The sequence below is a fragment of the Lathamus discolor genome, chromosome 4 (genome assembly GCF_037157495.1).
Source record: "Lathamus discolor isolate bLatDis1 chromosome 4, bLatDis1.hap1, whole genome shotgun sequence".
Taxonomy (NCBI): Eukaryota; Metazoa; Chordata; class Aves; order Psittaciformes; family Psittacidae; genus Lathamus; species Lathamus discolor.
Window position 1 is genome coordinate 5245327 of NC_088887.1, and position 23002 is coordinate 5268328.

The 23002-nt window shown below is 38.1% G+C and overlaps 1 protein-coding gene across 1 annotated transcript in view; it reads left to right on the top strand.

The window, feature by feature from the left end:
• The window catches only part of LOC136012938 (ephrin type-A receptor 6), a 478069-nt gene that overhangs the window by 245550 nt on the left and 209517 nt on the right, over positions 1-23002 (top strand). Inside the window, exon 5 of the mRNA XM_065676043.1 lies at positions 8901-9236. Coding sequence (XP_065532115.1) covers positions 8901-9236 — 336 coding nt within the window. The remainder of the gene's footprint in view (positions 1-8900; positions 9237-23002) is intronic.

Genomic DNA, 23002 nt, shown 5'->3' on the forward strand with positions numbered 1-23002 from the left:
TGGATTTAAATTAAAATTAGAAGGCAAACATCCCAGCACGATCAGATAAAAACTGAAAGACAAGAAAATCAGACTCATAGAATCAGCCAGGTTGGAAAAGCCCTTTAAGCTCATCCAGTCCAACTGTTAACCCCAGCACTGCCAAGGCAACCACTAACCCATGTCACTGAGGGCCTCGTCTACACGGTGTGTGAACACTTGCAGGGATGATGACACCAGCGCTGCCCTGGGCAGCCTGTTCCAGTGCCTGAGCACCTCTGGGGAAGGAATTGTTCCTCATCTCCATCTAAACCTCCCCTTGTGCAGCTTGAGGCCATTTCCTCTTGTCTCATCATTTGTTACTTGGGAGCAGATCCCAGCCCCTCCTGGCTCCATCCTCCTGTCAGGCAGTTGTAGGGATTGATGAGATCCCCCCCTGAGCCTTCTCTTCTCCAGACTGAACCCCCCAGGTCCCTCAGCCGTTCCCCATCACACTTGTGCTCCAGGCCCTGTACCAGCTCCATTGCCCTTCTCTGGCCCCGCTCCAGCACCTCAATGTCTCTCTTGTAGTGAGGGGCCCAGAGCTGAACACAGAATGCCAGGTGCAGCCTCACCAGTGCCCAGTGCAGGGGCACAAGCACTGCCCTGGCCCTGCTGCTGCACTGGTGCTGATACAGACCAGGATGCTGGGGGCTTCCTGGCTGCCTGGGCACAAGCTGCTTGTGCTCAGCTCCATCAATCAGCACCCTCAGGTCCTTTCCCATGAGCAGTTTTCAGCTGCTCTTCCGCAAGCTTGGAGCATTGCGGGGGGTGGTTGTGGCCCAAGTGCAGGACCTGGCACTTTGCCTTCTTGAACCTCATCCCGTTGGCCACAGCCCATGGATCCAACCTGTCCAGATCCCTCTGCAGAGCTTCCTACCCGCCAGCAGATTAGCACTCCCACCTGAGTTGGTGTCATCTGCAAATTTACACATCCCAGTATGGAGCAGTACGGACCGGTTTGCACCGGTGCAGACCAATATAGGCCACTATGGCCTAACTAACCTTTGACTAACCTAAATTTGACATAAAGACAAAACTGATGCCCAGCAATCTAGAGGCAGAAATTCTGAGGAGAGATTTTTATTACTTTGATCAATATGCTCATGTCTAGAAACATACAGCATAAATTTTCTTGTTACGTAATCAAATATTCCTCATAGGTTTTCATTCATGGTTCATTGCTCACTGGGATTCATTTATTGATCATAAAGCAACTATACCTGTTTAATCTCAAAACTGGGAACAAACAGCAGCATTGAAAAATCTGCGGGTAAAATACTCTATTTACACAAAAAATCCTATTATTTAATAAAGATGACTAACACCTATTGGAAAATTCTCTGAGATACCTAGCTTTCTGTCTAGTGTTTTGTTAGCTCTTCTGGGGGAGGATTTGATTCTAGTAAATTTTGTGCCACAGTCCTTTTGTTAACGGAATTCTATAAAAAATGACACGACAAACAAAATATACAAAATGCTTGAAAGATGGAACCATAAAAACAAAGTACTGTTGCAATAGCTGATTTGCAAAGTCATAGGCAGTCTGTAATCCTGAGGTCATTATGTAGACCAAGACATCGTCCATCTCCTAATAGTCACTAAAAATGGTGTTCCTCAGATCCAGAGTACTTAGCAGAAAGTTGTCTCATCTAACCAAAGGGTTTTCAGAGGGGAAGGGTGTCAGCCTGCACCTCCTAAAGGGAGGTAGGGTTCAGAGAGGCGCCCCAATCCACTGCACACGATCTGCTGCCAGCTCACTCTGGAGCAAGGCACATCTTTTTTGCACAAAATATGTAAGGGAATAAGCAATGCTGTTCCAGACTTTCTGCAGGAAAATGATGATTACAGATAATTCCACTTAAATGAGTGCTCCAAGCACAGACCATTAAAAACTTACCCACAGAACTGATATACATCCCAGGCACCCTTGACAGTTTCATGTTTAGAAAGATAGTTTCATTCATGCGTTATGCAAATGTGCTTCATGTTATTTATAAGTCACTGACTTTTCATCTCCAAAAGACAGTTCTTCTCTGAAAAAATTACCCGTACGTGGCATTATGCTTCCATAATTACCTTTCAGAGCACAGTTTTAAGCCCTGCTACCCATTAGTCTTGAATAAGGTAGGGAGGAGTGTAAGAGCCCTGTGGCATCAGGGAATAGGCATCTACAACACCGTGGTGCTTTATCAGACAAAAGCAGGGTGCCGAGAGCTGCTTTGGCTGAAAACTGTCGGGGAAGACTTGGTGCCAGACTTCTATTTTCCTGCTGAGGAGGTCAGCCAAAGCAATTGAGTAAGTGAGGGCAGGGAAGAAACCGGCCGCAACAGGAGTACCAGTGCCCCATCTCACCCCAATTTGGGACAAATAAGAAAGAAAAGAGGCTGTGAACCACATCCTAGTGTGTGCTTTGCTCTTCGTTCAGGGTCTCCATGCGTTGCCTCTTACTCAGCCTAGACTGCAACGTAGCGGTACTTCATTGACTGTAACAGCAGATGTATTCATCTTACACCTATAATGATGATTATTTCACTAATTGTCAGCTCTGCAAATGACACTGACACTCATGACAGGCAGACTGCGTTCGTATCGTCTTGCGCATCATCAGTAATGAAGAGTCTGCAGGCCAAATTATTCCCTAAGTGGTATCTTTAGCCCCACTGCTTTCAAATTATGCTCTCAGTTATTAAAATTATGTTTCTGTCATGAATACAACCTCACCGCCTTCGGTGAATGTGTGCAGATGTGGCTAATTTAAATTTAATAAACAAAGATACCGATATGAGTGGAATTTAGATTGTTCCTTCCAAACTGTCATGCTTTACTGTAATAAAAGGATTTGAAAAGTTAGGGGGGGAAATAAGCCAATTTGAATAAATAGAAAAGGCTGTGCAGTAAGAAAATGTGTTTCCTACATAACCGGGTTTGGGGCAGATCTGCCCCTACATTTGTACATTTGTACTCTGACATGTGACACGCGACAGAAGAGATTAGGAATTTTTCTTGTGATGTTTTGAAAGAGAGTTGTTCTTGGGTTAGAGAATGAATAGTGGATTCCCCTTACAAAGTTATTCATATTCCAACATTTTGAACCAACCATATTCATACCTAATTTATTTGCTTCCTCAAGTTCTGCAAAGCAATAGGCCTAAGATAGGTAGATATTTTATTTTCTTCCTCTTTTCATTCCTGTATAGGGTCAGACAGTATTCCTCACTCCATAATTTTTTGTCACTGGAAAACTTGCATATGCAGCATTATGGAAAATAAAGACCTTGATTTAAGAGACTGAAATTAAAGAGTGTAGCTTCCAGCATCCACTTTTTTCAAGATGAGCTTCAAATCTAATTTCATTAATTCTGTGAAAGTGCATACTGTATGCTGTTCCAAAATTGAACATTTCCCGTTTTGTAAAAGAAGAGTGTGCACTTTGCAGAAAAGCATAATAGAAATCCAATTTTAATAAGAGGAATGAAAATTACATTAGGATACATTGTTAATCACTTTCTCCTAGCCTTTTTCCATTTGATTGGCAGCTCTTATCAATCTCTTGCTGCCACCTTTTCTCCTTAATGTATTTCTTTGCCATATGTGAGTACTTTATCAGTGATCTCTCTGCATATACAGTGAACAACAAATAGCATCATATCTAATCCCCTGTCTGATTACTCTGTACATAAACTCTAACATTTCCCACTATAATGTAATTGGATAAATTGATCCCTCTTTGCAAGATCAAAGGCAGGCAGGCTTATATTGGGTGTCTCAATGCATCTCTCTTAATTTTATACTCAAAACAGTTTTGAACTGACAAACTGATGCTCTGCTCAGTAAAGTCTGCCACAAACTATATCCTCTAATGTTGAGTCAACATTGTATTCCAGCAGCAAAATCAAACAACACGCTTGAAGTCTTTGGCTCTACTGCCTCTATTGTTACTTTTATATATATATATAAAAGTATATAAATACTTGTTTGCAATTTACCATTACACACAGTGACTGCAAACCAACAGTCCAAATCTAGCTTCCATTCCTCACAGAAAAATAATAGGTTATTGTGAAAAGAAAAAAATGTAATACAGCATTCTGCCTCAAGTGACACTGCATATCTATGTTTTTATATACATGTATGCATATAAAAAAGCAATTATGAACTCAAGAGGCACAGGCAGATGCTGTTTCTGAGTATTCTCAGAAGACACCGGTTAATTTTGGCCTCCTACTTTGAATTCAGCAGTCAAATAACACACACATCTAAGAGTCCAGTAGTTGGTGAAAGACGTTTCTCAGTTAAACAACAACAAAGTTGTTTCCAGTCATTGCTCTGTTGTGTTTAAAATACTGCATTATTGCCCTCACTGGACTTCTGCAGCCTTGAATTTGCTTTTCTCTCCTTCCATAAAGGGCAAAATGCACTTCACAGAGGGAGAGGATATGCAAAGCAAGATGAGGTGTGAAGCTCTGCATGAGGCATAGACTCAGCTCTGCTGCTTTTGCAGTGGGCCTGCTTCTCCTTAAGACATCAATGCCAGTCTACTCTCCAGAGACTGTAGAAACACTTCTTACATTATAATGTGTAAATGAAGCAAAAGGCTGCTTGCACTCAGGCTGTTTCATCTAAGAAGCTGAAGAGCTGCATTTTTTTTTAATGCTCATCCACCTGAACTGTTTTATGCTTTTGCATAAAATGCAAAGTCATGAATTTTACTGTGAGGAAAGGATCCATCATTTTTACCAATATACTTGTTTTCGTTAAAAATCAATATAAGGAAATCCCTGAGAGCTTTGCGCACAGATGTCTGCAGAAGGGTTATTGCTGCCAAGTCTTTCCAATGTGTCACATAATCTTTGTATAATTTATAAATGATAACAAAGCAATCAGGCCACATTCATAAAAGCCCAGTGACACATAATTTAGCTGAATCTGAGGATTAGAATTAATTGTCTCTCTTTGTTCCAAGTTCTAAATCTTAGTAAATGATTCACTGCATGTCATTACAGCTTAATATTTGCATGAAATCACAGTTTAACTGGCATAATTTAACAGCAATTAAAAAGCTATTTAATCGTCATGCAAATTGGCATGAGGGGCCTTGAGTATGAAACGTGTTGCAGGTTTTTTTCAGTATTTGCAGGCGGACAATCATATACTTTCAGACACCGCTAACGTAATGGTTGTTTTCCCTGTTCTTTGAAATGGGAATGTACAATAACTCATGTTTTCTCTTACAATTGAGGACTATGTCCGAGATCGTTAATATAAGAACCTTCACGCCCCAGTGCAAATAAAAAATGCAGTTTTTAAAAAGTGTATATTATCTGCTGTATTGATACAACCTACGTACAGTACAACAAAAGTCTGATAGAAAAGTAAAGTTGACAAAGCCAGATAAAACTCTTCTGTTGCCTGGATTCACACTGATTCCTACTTTGGCCTGCCAAAGTTGAAGGAATAACATTAAAAAAAGGAGCCGTGATGACCCATTGTCCTAATATCTATAGTTTATGTAGGATTAAATTTAAGCCACTTTTAAAACATTGGCTCCAGTCCTTCAAGCAATTACACACATGCTTAGTTTTAAGTGCATGAGTATTACCAATTATTTCAAGGGGACTACTGATCCGCTTAAAGTTATGCACATATGTAAGTGCAATTAAGGCTCATCCTCCATATCCTAAAATTCCTCATTGCTTTTAACAGTGGGAATTTGTTAAGACCAGTCATTATTTAATTCTCACAGCATGTTTTCAGAAGAAACATAATTATTCCTGTCTTCCGCACATAAATAATAAGCACTGAAGCTGTAATCTGTGATTAGTTTAGCTTATTCTGATCTCAGGACTGTTTTCCAGAGTAGCTAGAACAGTAATTTTCTGGGAAGTTTAGAGATTTGTCAATCTGAGAGACTCCTAAGGTTGTAAGGGGCTTTTGGACCACATCAGCATCTGCAAGGCTGTTTTCCACACCATTGGAAAATGATGTATCAATATAATAAGCCTTTGTTAACAAGCTGCATTTATAAATGCTTATATATTACAGTATTTCAAATGCTTCAGTGTTAGATTTATCCCAAGGTCACAATAAAAGATCAGGAAGGAAATACTCAACATATTATCTGTGATCATAACAATTGCAAATTATAATTTTCATCTGACAGGTTCCAGAAATATCAGTCCTCAGTACAAATGAACTACAAATGAGCTAAATGATTCCTTGATAGACTGAAAAATAACAGGGCTTTACTCTCTAGGGATTTTTGGCTGCTAACTATAAACTCTGCACACATAGAAATAAATAATCATACATTCAAAATAATTTGAACTTTCTTGACTAGTAAAAGAATGCAAAGCAGCAACACTTCCAGTTATTTTAATTATCAAGTGCTTGAAATCCAGCAGCTAACTCATCATTACTTTAGGGCAGAAATAATGTTAATGAAAACATAGCCTCAGTTATTTCAAGTTACAAATGAATACAGGAAAGAAAAAAGTAACTCAAATGCTCAACTGCAGTTCACAGAAAACCTTGACATTTGTTAGTTCACATTATCCCTCCCACAGCAGACATTTTTTTTTCCTTTACAAGCCTTCCAACCTTTATACCCACATTTGTGCCTCATAAAAAAGCAGAGAGCATCACTTAAAAATTACCGCTGTTGGTGAATAGTGACTTTTTTTCCCCCTGCAACTATTACTGCCCCTTTCCTTCATTAAAGCTGTTATTCGTTCCTGCTGCCATGTGTGCATACAACTGTATAGATCCTTACTTACTGCTGTATAGTTTATTAGTAAAATGTAAGCTATAGTAATGTTTTCTGTTAAAGTATGGTCCTGTTTAGTATTCAGGGTCATCTTCAAGAATGAAGAGCTTGAATAAATGGATTTATTTCAATTGTAGTTGCATGTTTCAGAACCACTCATGGGCTTGATTTTCTAAATCACTACTTCTGTTTTGGTCAAGTAAATAGCTAAAAGTTCAAAGATCAAATCAGCTTATCAGTAGCTCTGCTGCAGTAACTGCAGATTTAAAGAAGAAAAAAATAGTGATTTTCAAATGAATGATTTGAAAAAAGTCGGTTTGTTGGTTTTCATTTTTTTTCCTGAGATGTCAGATCCTGATTTCTGCGTGAAATGTTATGAGGAGTTTGATATTTTGATGTCCTTCCTAGTGCAAAGTTCTGACCATTAATCTGACCATCTCTTGGGCATAAGGTCTTGCCTTCATGCTGTAAGTTGTGGAGCTGCAATTTACAAGAGTGTTGCTCAATATTTTTGTCTGTTTAGTTCTCCTCTCATCGTCTCACAGTTTTTATGAAGAATATTGTGATATTTTAATTATCTGACTCTCTCAGATTTACTGTGCTCTTCAATTTGTTGGGTGAAATACATTCTGTGTAAGAATTAGCTAATGTCATTTGCAAATGTTTCACGTAGTCTTTCAGTCTGCTTAAGAGGCCCTGGAGTAATGAAAAGCTCACTCAAAATGTGAACAGTATTTCTTAAGTCAAGTCTTGCTGGCAAGTTGTATAAATCATGAAAAGCTACAAAGCAAGATAAAGGCTTTCAAAGTTCTGCTAACCATTGGCAAAGCAATCCGTGTGCACTGTGATTTTTATGTTGAGAACTGGAATATAATGCTTATTCAACTCATTCAGCTCAAAAGCCTCCAGAGATCAGCAGTTGAGTTTACCACAGTCATCTTGTATATATCAATGCCTGGAGTCTAAACCCTGGAGTTCATTTTGCCAAATCTGTGTTTTTTACATGACTTTTATGGACGTATTTTGGGACTGTATACAAATTGTTTTTTAAAACTATGTGTCTCTAAGTGCTTGGTTGAAATACCTTAGTTGGAGAAGAATAATATAATAAGAAATGGAAAAGTGCTTCCATCATACCGTGGAAGCTGATATATAAAGCCTCGGGGGATTTGTATGTGATCTACACAGTAAATCAGCATAACAGCTTAAAACTAGTTGAATGTGCATTGCCTGTTGTGGGAACCATGGGAAATGGGTCACTTGTGCTTCAGCAAACAGTACATAAAGAGCTTTACCCCCTGCTTGCTACCTGAGAGCTTTCCGATAGTCTGCTTGCTGCAACTGTCTTTGCATCCCTCTCCAGAGTCTGTAAGAATTAGTTTTATTTCCACTTCATGGCCATCCTTTCAGACCTTTAACTTGCAAGGTTGCTGTCTTCAGTGTTATACTGATGCTGATGAGGTGATAGGTGGGAAAGAAAAAAACTTGTAAACTGTCTCTTCTGCCTAATAGTCTTGGCTTGATGCCATCTAACTCTGTTAATGAACAGCAGCAAAGAAATCCCTGGGGATAAGCAGTGAAGGAGAGAAAAAATACCTGGCACTGCAGAACTAATACAAACAATTTTATCTCCGGTAATTATTCCAAAGGTGTTATTTATTTATTATTCAATTTGACTCTTTTAAAACATCAAAGATTATAAGCATCAGGAAAGCCTACATTCCTAGGCATAACGTAAGGAAGTAAATTTTGTGGTTAAAGCTCTACGCCAGTATCCCACAAGATCATGAGCTATTTAGTGCAAATTTGTGTTATCGAGTCTAGGTTTGACATTCCCGAGTCACTTTTATGTTGCCTTAAATTATTTCTGTATTAATTCTAATTTATTTAGATTATTCAGCTTTTTATGATTTCACCCATTTATTATTCCTGCTTAATTTTCAGGGATTTTACATTCAATCGGTTACTGATACGTAACTCTTGTAGCTTCCATTTGCAAATAAATGCCTTAAAACAAATGTATTTTTGTGGTTGTCTTTTATCTGTTTATCTATTTATTTATTCTCTCCAAATTAGACAACTGTCGCTTATTAGGCTTTCCCCTCCTTCTCCGCAGGGCCACCTTCTGCTCCGAGGAATGTGATTTTTAACATTAATGAAACAGCTCTCATGTTGGAATGGAGCCCCCCAAGTGATACTGGAGGAAGAAAAGATCTCACTTACAGTGTCATCTGTAAGAAATGTGGGTCTGATGCCAGCCAGTGTGAGATCTGTGGGGGAGGTATCCGTTTCATCCCCAGGCACACAGGTCTCATCAACTCCTCTGTGACAGTGCTTGACTTTGTGTCGCACGTGAACTACACCTTTGAAATAGAAGCCACAAATGGGGTCTCGGAGCTGAGTTTCTCTCCAAAGCAGTTCACAGCTATCACCATTACCACAGACCAAGATGGTAAGTGCCAGCACTCTATGTCTGTTACTGTGCCCCTGTCATCTATACACTTCTAAGAGGGATCATTTTGTTTCTTGGAAGTCTGGGTCAGCAAGTTAGGATGTTTTGCAGATTGCTAAGTGGTATTAAGTGCTTTTTGGGAGGACTTTCAGCTTCTGCTGATGAGGACATTAAATGCTTTTGGCACTTGGCCTTGACCCCATTACACAGGGCACGAAAATATACCTTCCTGTTTAAAATTAAGTGCAAGCTTTAATTACCTGAGACTAACTGTATTAGTGGTTCATCATAACTGGACTCTGCATGTGGTTCTTTTCCATGTTTTTCCTTGATTTTAGTATTGAAAGAATGAAACACCATACTATCCATTACAACTTCAGAATTCAAAGGTGAAATGAAAGTGAACTCACTTCCTTTAGTATCCATGTTTCATAGTACTAATACAGCATGCTTCACTGTAAGGTATTTCAGCATCTGTATAAGCCATTTCCTTATGTGAGGTATAGATTTTCTTGTTTCTTTAATTGTCAACTTTGTATTATTGTTTTTGAGCAGTTTTTTTCCTCCAATTTCAGTTCAAATTCATGTCCAAGGTCAACTTTCATGAGAAATGTGGGAAAGTAAGAGCTCTATGTTTTTGTTTATTTCTGCATCCTTTTCCTTTTCCACGTTCAGAAATACTTGCTGTGCCAGGAAACAGCATTGTAGCTTACCAACAAAGCAATCTTTATAGCAGCGTCGTCTTCTGGCTTGTGTTACTGTAGATGAGAAGGCTATTTCAAAATGATCCCTTGCTGACATTTGTTCCAGAAAAGTTTTTCACCTGCTGTGCAGTGACATTGCAACTGTAGCTGAAGTGTTTAATATAGAACAGGAGCCAAACTGGCAAAACTACCGTTTTAAGTAGAAGACTTTGATAATATGGAAGTATTTAGTAAAATTGCTAATGTTCAGGAGGATCCTGTTATGTTCCACTTGTAGGAAGGCCCTGGGTTCTTTCAATGATGAGGCTAGCAAAAATCTGCTTACCTGTTTATTTAGGACGAGTAGTTGTGTTGATGAGTAAGTAATTACTCGTTTGCCTTTGGGCATACAAAAATTAACAGCTTGCTGTGATGATGATAATGACAGTAATGATAATACTAATAATATTCATTAAACTGAATGAGAAAAAACACAGAAACCACTGACTCGTTGTTCATATGAGGATGGTAAGAGAAAAACTAATTTTATAAGATGCCTAAAATTATATATGCTTTGCACTGAGATTTGCCTTAAGCTCTAAAGCTGTGTATCATGTTGTGAACCTGTACCTCCCTTTTCCTTTCTCATTAAAGGAAAAAAACCCAACATGGTACCAGAAACTACTGCTATGTATATTTACTTTTAGGTGTTTTGTTCCATGGTATTAAATGCAAGTCACCAAGCATGTACAGGTGGAGGTCACCAGAGATATGGTTTGATTTTAGACCGGCTAACAGCTGTGTGAACCCAGCTCATGATGTGTATTTAAGTGGTGGGCTTTTAAAAAATAATGTCTTTTTCTGTTGCCCGTTCCTGGTTTAAGGATATAGATTTTCACTGCAGTTTACTCAAAACAGGGAAAAGACCAATCTTTTGATAATTTGTGACACACTGACAGTAAACTCTAGAGTGTAAACTCCTTGCATTCCCTGTAATTCTAGCATTGCTAAAAATGCTGTTGGAAGGGCTTCAGAGAATTTAAGACCAGATTTCCAGAATATCTGTCAGTTTATTTGGGTATAAATAGGGAGCTCTGCAGGAGAAAGTATTGTCATAAGTGAAATGCAGGCATCTATAAAATTTGCTTATAAAGATAAAACCATTTTTGTAGGCTTACAAACAGTGTGGTTGTATAAAATTGTAAGCACACTAACTATATATTTAGCAGTAAAAGAGGAAAAGATAATGTCATATGAAATAAGGAAAAAGATTAATGGTGTTTTCATTGATGGAAATTATTGAGAGGACAGTAAACATTTTTGTGAGTTACTTTAAATCATAAATAAGTGATACAGAAAAATCTAGGGCATCTAACCTCAGAAAAGGAAGCTGTAGAACTAGAACTTCAGAACATTGCAGAGATTTTACTGATGTTTATAAATCACTTTGAAGTTCTCAGATAAAAGCATTTGTGACCTTTTTTATTGTTATTGTTAGCTCTCAGTAAAGATTTTATAGTTTTGCTTTTGCCATATTTACAAAAAATACTAAATAATCGCCTTTATATTGCATTTCTTTTTCTATCTATGCCACCAAACAGTAAACTCCATGTTACAATCTTTCCTTATAATCTTAATTATACTGAAAGGGATAGTACTTATTTCATGGTGCTGCCGGTTTGCGCTCATGTTCATAGAAAACAAAGATCCAAGATTGTACACATGATGTGACAACAAATCAAAAATATCTTAATGTGTGCAAGGACTACGTTACCAGAAGTTCAGACATATTGCTTTAAACCAATTTTTCTCTTTTGATTTTGGCTAATATGGAAGATCAACATCTATAATAAATTGTACCTGCACAACATAGAATTACAGAATAGAATCATAGAGTAGTTAGGCTTGGAAAGGACCTTAAGATCATCCAGTTCCAGCCCCCCTGCCATGGGCAGGGACACCCCACACTAAACCATGTCACCCAAGGCTCTGTCTAGCCTGGACTTGAACACTGCCAGGGATGGAGCACTCACAGCCTCCCTGGGCAACCCATTCCAGTGTCTCACCACCCTGACAGTAATGAACTTCCTCCTTATATCCAATCTAAACTTCCCCTGTTTAAGTTTTAACCCGTTACCCCTTGTCCTGTCACTACAGTCCCTGACGAAGAGTCCCTCCCCAGCATCCCTATAGGCCCCCTTCAGGTACTGGAAGGCTGCTCTGAGGTCCCCATGCAGCCTTCTCTTCTCCAGGCTGAACAGCCCCAACTTTCTCAGCCCGTCTTCATACAGGAAGACCGTGGCCTCCTCTGGACTTGTTCCAACAGTTCCATGTCCTTTTCATGTTGAGGACACCAGAACTTATTTATCCCATGTTAATACTACCTTCTGATATGTAATTTTTTGTTACTGTTTTGATGGTTTTGGTATACACATTGCATGAAGTGCTAGACCTCTTTGAAATATATCAGTCTTGAAAAATATATAAAATCTTCAATTGTTGTATCTCTGTTAAGGTATAGAACGATATGTTCAGCTGTTGTAAATCCAGCCCATTCTGTTGGCTACGTTAATTTATAGTAGCTGAGGAGCTAGCATTTTATTTTCTTTGAGCATATTGGATTTGCTTCCCTCTAGTGGCCCTCTCTTTTTGGTGGTTTACATGAAATTAACAGATTCTTCTTTAAACGTGAAATTTATTATTTTTTTTGGAGAAGATACTGCTGTTGGCATTCTGCTGAATAAAGTAATGCAATGAAGAGTACTGTAGACGTCCATAGAAACTGAAGAATTGCTCTACCATAGGTAGTGAGTGGAGTAGTCTGAGAGCATCAAAGGAGAATATTTGCTGACAGCAGAAGTGAACTAATTCAAAAGCGATTAAGGCTCATCTTTATGCACAGAGCTCTACTGAAACTAATATTAAAATTTAACTGCCTCCTCGTGCAATCACCAGCATCAACAAGATTAAGTTAACTGCTCAGCTCTGACAATGACAAGAAGCAGACTAAAGGAAAGTAACACTTTGAAAAGGCTTTGCAAACTGCATCCAGTTCGCAAATTGATGACTAAAGCATTACCAGACGTGATCAAGTACTGAAAAAAAAAAAATTATTAATATTAATGTAAGAAATACAGAATTAACTTTGTGGCATTCATAGTTTTTTTTAGTTATTAATTTGGTAAAAGTATACATAAACTTCAGTATCGGTTTTGGCTTTTTCTTCCTCAGACTTCTTGAGGAAACAGAGTTTCTGTGGTCACATTGTCAGGCTCTGTAAAGAACTTTTAAACTATTAGCCAACATGAGCTCAACAGAGAAATAGACTTCACAGATATAATGTTCTTTTGAACAGAGTTGTGACAAATCGTACAATCATAGAAGAGTTAGGGTTGGAAAGGACCTTAAGATCCTCTAGTTCCAACCCCCCTGCCATGATCACTTAAGAGTCCCCAAGCTCTTGGTTGGGTCTGTAAGTTGAAAAGCAAGTTTCAGCTACATAATGCTTACTGGACTAGAGATGCTGCCCAGCTGACTGACCGCTTAACCTGTCTGTTGGCTAGTTATTAAAGAAAAAATACATATAGCTCCTCTATGATCACAGCACATGCTGTGTCTTGTCCAGCACAAACAAGGATGGGGTAGGGATGCATTAGGATGTGTAAATGCTACAGATGGAGAGGTGAGGAAAGGAAGCTGTGTTCTACTTTTGTGTGGCTTTGTTGCAGAATGTTTTGAGATACCAGAATAATCATGACTTTGAATTCACATAAACGGACAGGTAAACACAAGGTTTTGCTCAGAAAAACACTTAAGCAAGTCCCTGTTCAAGGAAGAACTTTAGTGCATATTAACTGCTTTCCCAAAACACTGCTAAAATAACTTGAAAACAACTGAAAGGTAAAACATGTGTTTTGAAAATAACAATCAAAAAATATGTAACAGTACTGTTGTGCAGAAAAGTGCCTGGATGCCTTTCTTTGTGGGAGCAAGAAAGTTTTATAAAGCAGTAAATATGCTGAGTATGTAGTAATTGTACTCAATCGACTTTAAATCATTGTGTGAAGAAGCAGAGAATTATATGCTGACTTGTAATTTATGTTTCTCTTTTGACTAATGGAAGGAAGAGACGCCTCACTATTTAGCTTTCTTAGCATGCCTTCGAGTCTGCATTGCCCAAAGAAAATTCAGAACTACTTGAGATTTTTCATGCATAATTAAAGCTGCAAGTAATGAATAATTAAGCAAACCAGGACTTAAAACAATAGTTCCTATTTCCAAATAATAGTCCACATACGCATTCACCCAGTGGATATTCATATGTTCTATTCCCTGAGAACAGAGGGGTTTTTAACGTTACATTGTGCAGGGCAGTAGGAGAGTCATGAGACATCCTGAGTACGTGATTATACAGACAGTGGCCTGCTCCATTTCAGTTCACCATTTCAACTGCATCACTGAGGAGTGGCACTCCAAAGCTATAGTGTTTCTCTGACTGAATATGTTCCTCATTGTCTGGTCTGCATCTTCACTGCTTCATGCTCCTCCTGTGGGACTCCATGCTGGCAGCCCTGAGCTCACATTTCACCTGCAAGTCCCCCAGCAGTGACCTCCCCTGAATCACAGTCCAGCCATGGGACACTTTGCAGGCATTGTTCTGCATGTCTTTCCTGCCTTGGTGGAAAGTTTACACTAAGGAAATGCTCCTGCTGCCACTGCATCCCAGAAATCTCTATTTCTCCCTCCTCAGTTCTGCAGTTTGTGAGTGACTGGTCTCCATGACATCGAAGACCTTGTACCAGTGGACAAAGTTTGAGGCATGAGAGAATTCACTCTGTGAGGGTACAGACCCTATCACTGTATTAAAGACCTGTCTAGTTTTGCTGTGTCTGTCTGGTGTTGACAGCCTGTGGCTAGCTGACATTTTCAGGCAGACTCTGAAACAGCAAATCTGGCAGGATTCCTTTGTCTGATACATTTTATTTTATGTAAGTCATGGCCAGACATATCCTAGGTGATGTTTCCTAATCTGATCCTAAAATCTTGCCAGTTTCTGAAAGGGATTGCCTTTCATTTAATTCCTGTTTCCAAGTAAGTTGCAGCAAATTTATTGTTCCTAGTACAGGTGGCTCCTCAGACATACTTGTAGCCCAGTGTGGATGGTGTGTAGCAAAAGCAACTTCTTACCAGTCGCTTAGAGCTGTGGAACTAAGGAATGCATGGGAGGATTTCAGTATCTCTTCCAGGAATAAGCATGATTATCGCCATGAATTAATGGCACATACCATTATAATAACAATGCAGATGACGTAAGTTGTTAAGAGCCCCATCCAACTGTCAGAAAAGTGTCTAATTGTCAGTACCAGGACAGTTTATCAGGACTAATCCTTCTGGCTGATGACAGTATAGTTTCAGGATACTCATTGGAGTGGCAGGGGAATTTCCTATTTGCTCATTCTGAGTTGCTTCCCGCAGTAGCATCTGACTTTCACCGTAGTAAAAGTCAGCTTTCCTTTGTCCCTAATACTCAAATCTCTACAGATGTGGTTGTCCTTTGTAACTTAAAAGTCAAGAAGGCTTGTCTTTTCATAATGACATGATGAAACCCTTTGAACCGTCTTCCAAACTGCTTATATTAAGGGTTTATAAATCTAAAGGTACAGCTATTTCTAGCCACTGTTGAGACGGAATATTGCGTTGCGTAAAAGCCTGCTACCTGCCGTATGAAGACAAGCTGAGAAAGTTGGGGCTGTTGAGCCTGGAGAAGAGAAGGCTCTATGGAGACCTCATAGCAGCCTTCCAGTATCTGAATGGGGCCTATGAGGGTGCTGGGGAGGGACTCTTCATTAGGAACTGTAGTGACAGGACAAAGGTTAACAGGTTCAAACTTAAACAGGGACAGTTTAGATTGGATATAAGGAGGAAGTTCTTTGCTGTGAGGGTGGTGAGGCACTGGAATGGGTTGCCCAGGGAAGTTGTGAATGCTTCATCCCTGGCAGCATTCAAGGCCAGGATGGAAAGAGCTTTGGGTGACAGGGTTTAGTGTGAGGTGTCCCTGCCCATGGCAGGGGAGTTGGAACTGGACGATCTTAAGGTCCTTTCCAACCCTAACCTATGATTCTGAGAAACAGTCACGAAATAACCTATGATTCTGAGAAACAGTCACAAAACAACATCCATCAGATATTGCCAGATCTCAAGCTACGTTAAAGAAAGATGAAGTTTGTATAGATGATAATAACTGAGAAATTTATGGCATTCGTGTGCCTGATAACTGCAACTGTATTGATAGTTTTATCCTGTACCTGGTACAGAGCAGAACAATGCTGTTGGTGCTAATTATGTGAAAAAAATCTAAAAGAAGTATCAATTCATTGTTTACTAGCTAGGGACAGTCTGTAAAAGTCCATATTGAATGTGATGTGAAGACAGTAAGAGGGATTACGAACAAAAAGAAGAGTTTGAGATGTGTACTCTATTTTCAGTCATTTCTGAGCATTTAAATAACCCATTTAAAAAAAAGGGTATTCAGCATTATGCAATGAATATTCAGGCCAGTCTGTTAAACTGTATGAATGTATATACATATTTATGTCAGTGAATGTCAGAAATTAAGCATTTACAGTTGAAAAGAAAACCACAAGGCAAAAAAGCTGTATCTCAGTTCTCAGACTTGTTCAGCTAACATTCTGCTGAACGCTCTTCAGGTCTGCCAAAAGTTTCAAGGGCTGGGTTTGTGCAGCATGGTTGCCACCCACGTTTTCATCTGCTGATCACCTCTATACATCTAAACTACTTTTTGCTGACGTTTCTTCACACGTATGCCTGATTACTGCACAGTGATCACTGGTGAAAAATGGCTTTAAAACAGCCTTGATTTATAGCCTGAAGATTTTTTAAATATTTATGATTTTTTTTTTAATAAATATGTTTATTTTTTTCTGGCAGATATTATTGTTCAGTCATTTCTTTAATGCAGGAAAAGTCAACCTGACTGCATTCACTTTTTCTTCTCGTTCACCAGTATTACCCATTGAGGTAGTCAGAATGTGTTCCTCTAAGTTATGCAATATGAGGAAAATAAAATGAAATTCTAATTTGAAGGAGGAGGGAAAGGAGGTTAATCAATACTATGCTTTTACCATGGCATACCTACTAGTGGTCTTTCAGCCTTTATAATAGATTCCTTCACTGCATGACACCCTATTATTTATAACCATCGGCAATTTGTGTGACATGCATTTTCAGCAAGTTTCTGATTTAATTTACAGTAACTAAAGTACCACATCCAAGTGCTGCAGCAATTGTATATTTAATAATAATAGGTGTTTTTTTTTTTTCAATTTGTAAAAAGGACATTTGTGGATAAAATGTAAAATAATCATTATGAAATTGGTAGGCAAAAAGCACTGGTATAAGAAATATGCTTTTATTTTCTTTGTTCCTGTTGTAGTTAGTAGCTGCAAAGAGCACTGAGCACATTCTTAAGGCCCCTAAAAATAAGATGTTTATTCATCAACTTTGGTGATTTTAAACAAGTATTTCAAATAACCTTATTGGCACTATCTGTACATCACTCAGCTAAGAACCGTGTTAGGATAATCAAGCACATTTCAATTAGGTGGAACCTTTCACAGTGACTGATATATAGTTAGAAGAAACATTATTGACTATTCTACTTAGGGTAGGGTACACTATATTTCAGATATAAACTGGTGATATAAGTAATTAGAAACCTCTGCCACAAATGTAAATTGACCAACTTGCAGATTTCTTCAGAGTTACATTAAGAACCTTCTGTTTTCAAAGTTTACTTAAACATTTCTGAAAGCTGTTTAATTAAAAAAAAATCAGACAAACAAATTAAAAGCCAACCACAACCCTGGTGTTCCAAGTATTGGACAAGTGAAATGAACGCTTCTGTTGCATTCTTAGCAAGAGGGAGTGATTTTGGTCAAGGGTAGTAAAGGAAGACATTCATCACAGCTAGTCAATCTAAAACAGATTGTGTTTGTACATGTCACGACTTTCACGCAAGCCTTCAGGGACCATGCTCAAAATGAAGGACATGGTAAATTACAAACCAGTTCTGCTGATGTTCGCTACGGGGCTTTAGAGAAATTATGTCAGTAGCAGGTTGCTCCGATTCATTTCCTTCTTAAAATGTAGTTTTTTCATTACACTCAACAACCCTTCTCCTTCCACTGCTGTGACTCTTCCTTATGCATTTGCCTTAGGCTCACAGTTTGGAAACAGTTTTCATTTATCTACGATAATGGCATTACGTTGTGCATATTGGAGTAAGGTTGAAAGCTGACTCAAAATTACGTGATTTCATAAGCTTCAGAAGCCTGTTTATTTTACAGTTCTGTTAGCTTCAAGATAATATTTCTCATATCATGCTTATGTCTTTTTCTGCCTAGACTAACAATGAGAGACATCTGTTTACGATCTTCATATCTGCGTTACATATTGAAATGTTTTCCCACTGTGTTAAAATTTATCCTGGGTCTTCCAGTGAACATCTAGTAAAGATTATTCCTCTGAAAAGATTATGCTAGCCAGGATATGCACACTTAATATTTAGTATAGAAATGCATCTTGCCTTTAACAACCCTGTCATAAGTGAGCCTTCATGTTCTATTCTCAATCCTAATCTGACAGGGATGAAGCAGGGGTTGACAACTAGTGTCAAGATTGGCCAGTGTGTTGGTTGGCCAAGAGTGAAAGAAGGAAAAAGAGACACTCTGAATCTGATAAAAGTTATTTCCATCCAGTATGCAATCTTTGATTTCCGTTGAGAAGTGGTGCTTGCATATTAAATATGACTATTTTTCTTTATCCTCTTTAAGACTTCCCTTAAAACCTTCACTTAAACAGGAATATTGTCAGGTATACAAGACATGGCTATAGGTTCTAAAGTGGACATTTTCAATAAAAGACAATCAGTTTCATACTTTGTTGACCCTCTAGAGTGAGTGCATCTAATTCTGTGAAGGACTAACTGTTCAGAGTATTTTGTGTAAGTTGTTTTCACTTACCAAAGTGACATGGAAGTTAGCAATCACTGCAACAGATTCAAGTGCTTGATTTTGCCATCTACATGTAGAGTCATGATAGACAAAATGAGAAGGCAGGTGAATCAAAGAGCCACTCCCAAGGAAAACATGAGCAAAAGGAAGAGGCATGTGCATTAAAGGATTTATGCTATAAAATGACAGGACAAGGGGTAACGGGTTAAAACTTAAACAGGGGAAGTTTAGATTGGCTATAAGGAGGAAATTCTTTCCTGTTAGGGTGGTGAGGCACTGGAATCGGTTGCCCAGGGGGGTTGTGAGTGCTCCATCCCTGGCAGTGTTCAAAGCCAGGTTGGATGAAGCCTTGGGTGGGATGGTTTAGTTTGAGGCGTCCCTGCCTATGGCAGGAGGGTTGGAACTGGATGATCTTGAGGTCCTTTCCAACCCTAACTATTCTATGATTCTACGATTCTATGATTTTAAAATATTAAATATAATGCTTTTTTAAAAAAATCTGTGTTCAGCAAATCAGACCAATTTGATAACTGTATTTCTTCTTTGAATGGCAGTATAATCTTGTACACTGAACTACCCAGTATTTGAAAATTGAAATTTTGAATCAAGAATTTGCAGGAAAAACAATTGCAAAATTTGATCTGATGTCCCAAAGCTGTTTCACTGGCAGTCAGTTACAGATGTCCCACTGGATAAAAAAGCAAGGGGGGGCCTGGCTTAGCTAACATTTCCTGAACACCCCTGTTGTCTCCTCTACTCTTGCTTATTTCCTTTGCCTTCATCCACAGTATTTGGATAACTAGTTGCAACTTGTCTGCTGAAGTTAATGGCAAAGCCTCTAAATTGCTGCAGTGTTAATTAAATCCCATTCTTCATTGAATTAATCTACAGTTGGAGGAATTTTCTTCGTGCTATACAGTCTGAATATAAATATTTTTAGAATTGCTTTTTCCATATAATTTTAAATAATACATAAAGCAGCTTCTAAATCATGTGCTTGATCTGTAATTGTATTGAAGTGTTTAGAGATTAATGTACATTATCTAAGTGACTTATAAATTCTAACCTCTTATGCATTGCAGACAGCTGATGTATGATCCCATGAGTTTCTGACAACTTGCTCAGACAGTTTCCAATAATGTATTTTGCCGTTTAGAAATAAATGGTTGTTTTATTCTATTAACTCAAATCTGTCTATAAAGCAGATTGTCTGATTCCTATGGCTGGTTCATATATACATATTATTAAACTGTAAGCTCAGATTTTCAAAACTATGTTGTCCTCCTGAAATTATCTAACAATTCTTTTTATCCTGTAATTGAAGATCAATGAGGACTGAAAAATAGTTATTTTACAGGATAGGGTAATGGAGTAATGGGATTCAGGGAATTTAGTCTATAGTTCAAGGATGATGGGCTACAGTCTATCGGCAAGAGAAAAGATAGGAGCCTGCCGTATTTCTTCAACTCATACATTTTTCTGTCAAGCTAGAAACGGTCATTTACTAATTCAACATGAGGAGAATTTTTCATATCTCATTGCCATATATTCTTAGATATGATTTATTCTCATAAAGGGAAAATATTTTAACTGATATTTAGTATCCCTCTGTTCCAGTTTACGGAAAGCATTGGTTTCAGTTTATGCAACTCAGACTAGAATATGAAATATTTGGAGAGAGTAAATAGAACAAATCACATTTTTCTAACTTGGTGTTAAATACTATTTATCTCTAAAAATGCTTGCTTTTATTTGCAAGTTGATTTTGTATGGTCAAAGAAGCAAGTTGACAGCATGGAAGAATCAAGTCTGTACATTTTGAGAGACCATGTGTGACTATAGAGCTGTGTTAACATAGTTCCCAGGTATACATTATTTTAGTGCTGGGAGAAGAACATAGTTTCATCTGCATTTATCTCCCTGACCTTTTCTTGAAACAGTCAGGTTCATCAGTGCCAATTTCAGTGGTAACTTTTGTTATATGCAACATACTGTAAGACTAAAAAAGTTTTTAAATTCAGATGAACACAGAGGTGTTTGCAAGATCTTTGAAGTGAAATTTCACTGTGAATAGTTTTTCATGTTGCACCCCGTAGGAGCTGAGGTAAAAGGAAATAGGTTGTCCTCCAGTGCCTCCACCGTCTGCCCACAGAGCCACCTGCACCAAACACACTGCTAAAGCATTAACATGATACTGAAATGTTTCTGCGTTGCATTTCAGCATATGTATTGGTGCAGTTCTGTGCATGTTCACAGACCTATTGCAGGTTATCTGCTTTCCAAGCTAACATCACATTTGCTTCATTATCTTCCCCTTTAAAATTTTTGCTTTTCTCTTATAACCATTGATCTGTGACACTACTGATTCATAAAGATGGCCTGACATTTCTATGTAAGCACACAAGATGTCAGCCACAATACTGGGTGGTGAACAATTCCAAAAGGCCAGGCTACTGCATGAAAAATCAGTTTGGATCCTGATTTTCCATATTCATGTATAAAGTAACTTTCTGGATAAGCTAAATTTTTACATTCTCATAAACATAATAAATTAAGCTCTTTTAAGCAGCAGTGTGATTTTTTTCTCTTCTAAGATGATGCGTATTTTGTAAAATGTTTAAAATGTGGCTTTCTCATGCAGTTTCATGGAGAATAAGACTAACATCTTCAAAAAGAATTTGTGTGGGTGCAATATGTGTCATTTTTTTGAGCAAGTTACTATTATTCAGTCTATCAGTTGATGAAGGATTAAAGTTAATTACACTCAGAATCTGGAATTTATTCTGTAATTAAATGTAATTTAAAGGATAAATGCATAATATTTTCTCTATATAGTTTTATTTCTGTATGCATCTGTATATTATAAAAAGCCGTCATTAGATGTATAAATAGTGTGAAAATAATGCTTTGCCACTGATTAGTTAAGTCTAACTTACGCTAAATGCATACTGATACGTTAGTGTCTTTGCTGTGAGAAAATATAATTTTACTTCCTTGAAATATTTTAATAATATTGTCATATTTTCATGCTTACCAGATTGATACCTGAGCTGCATTTCTTTGTAACACGAAAATTGCATTTTCATTGAAAGTATCCAAGCCAGCTCTTCAAAGGATTTCACAGATGAAATGCACTCCATTACTTACTCTCTGTATCTATGTAAAATGTCTTCCCATCTTTCTGTTTGAGTTTTTTCAGTGACAGGCAAACATTTTAAGTACCCAATATATGTGGGGTATTGTGAATTAGGTAGCAATGCGATGACATCCAAAAGCAGTAGAAAATAAAGACCTGAATCACAAGAAGTTGGTTACCTCTTACACAGTTACCTATACGCACCGTAGGTGTTCCACCAAGTGAGAGGATGCACACAGAGAGCAGGAAAAGTGTGTGCAGGTTTTCTGCAAGACTGACAGGTTTTCCAGGGAACTCAGGTCTCATTAAGCCTCTCGGTGAAAGGAAAGCACTAAGAGCTGCAGTTCACTGAGCACCTTTGAAAATCTTGCCCCATCACAGAGATGCTTAATGGAAACTGGCGCGTTTTACAAACCAGGCCGTTAGTCCTTTCTCAATCAATAAAATTCACTGGAAGTGTAACATTTCTCTCAGAAGGATGTGGGGTCCCATATTATCTCGTACTGATAGAAGTGTAGAGCAACTGTGAAAGTAAATGGTTTAAGCAGAGCTTGCTCTACTGGTACTTCTGATGTCTTGATAGAAGATGAAATATCTGAAAGTGTGAGCTTTACACTCTCAGCCTTATTACTGGGTGGCCAGTGTTTTGACCTGATTTTTCTGTTCATAAAGTGTTAAAAAATCAGCTTACAGATGTGGGGGGGGGGTTGCTTTTTTGTTCTTTTTCTACTTAGAAAACCCTGCTTATCTACTGAGTTTGTTTAGATGCCTTTACAATAATTAAAGATAAAAAGATTTAATAAGGGTAAATGTTATAGCAATATACTGTTTGGATTTTAGAGCATGAAAAGATTCCATTATTCTGAGTTAAAGCAATATGAGGCAGTCGCTGTAAGAACTGCAATTCTGCAACAG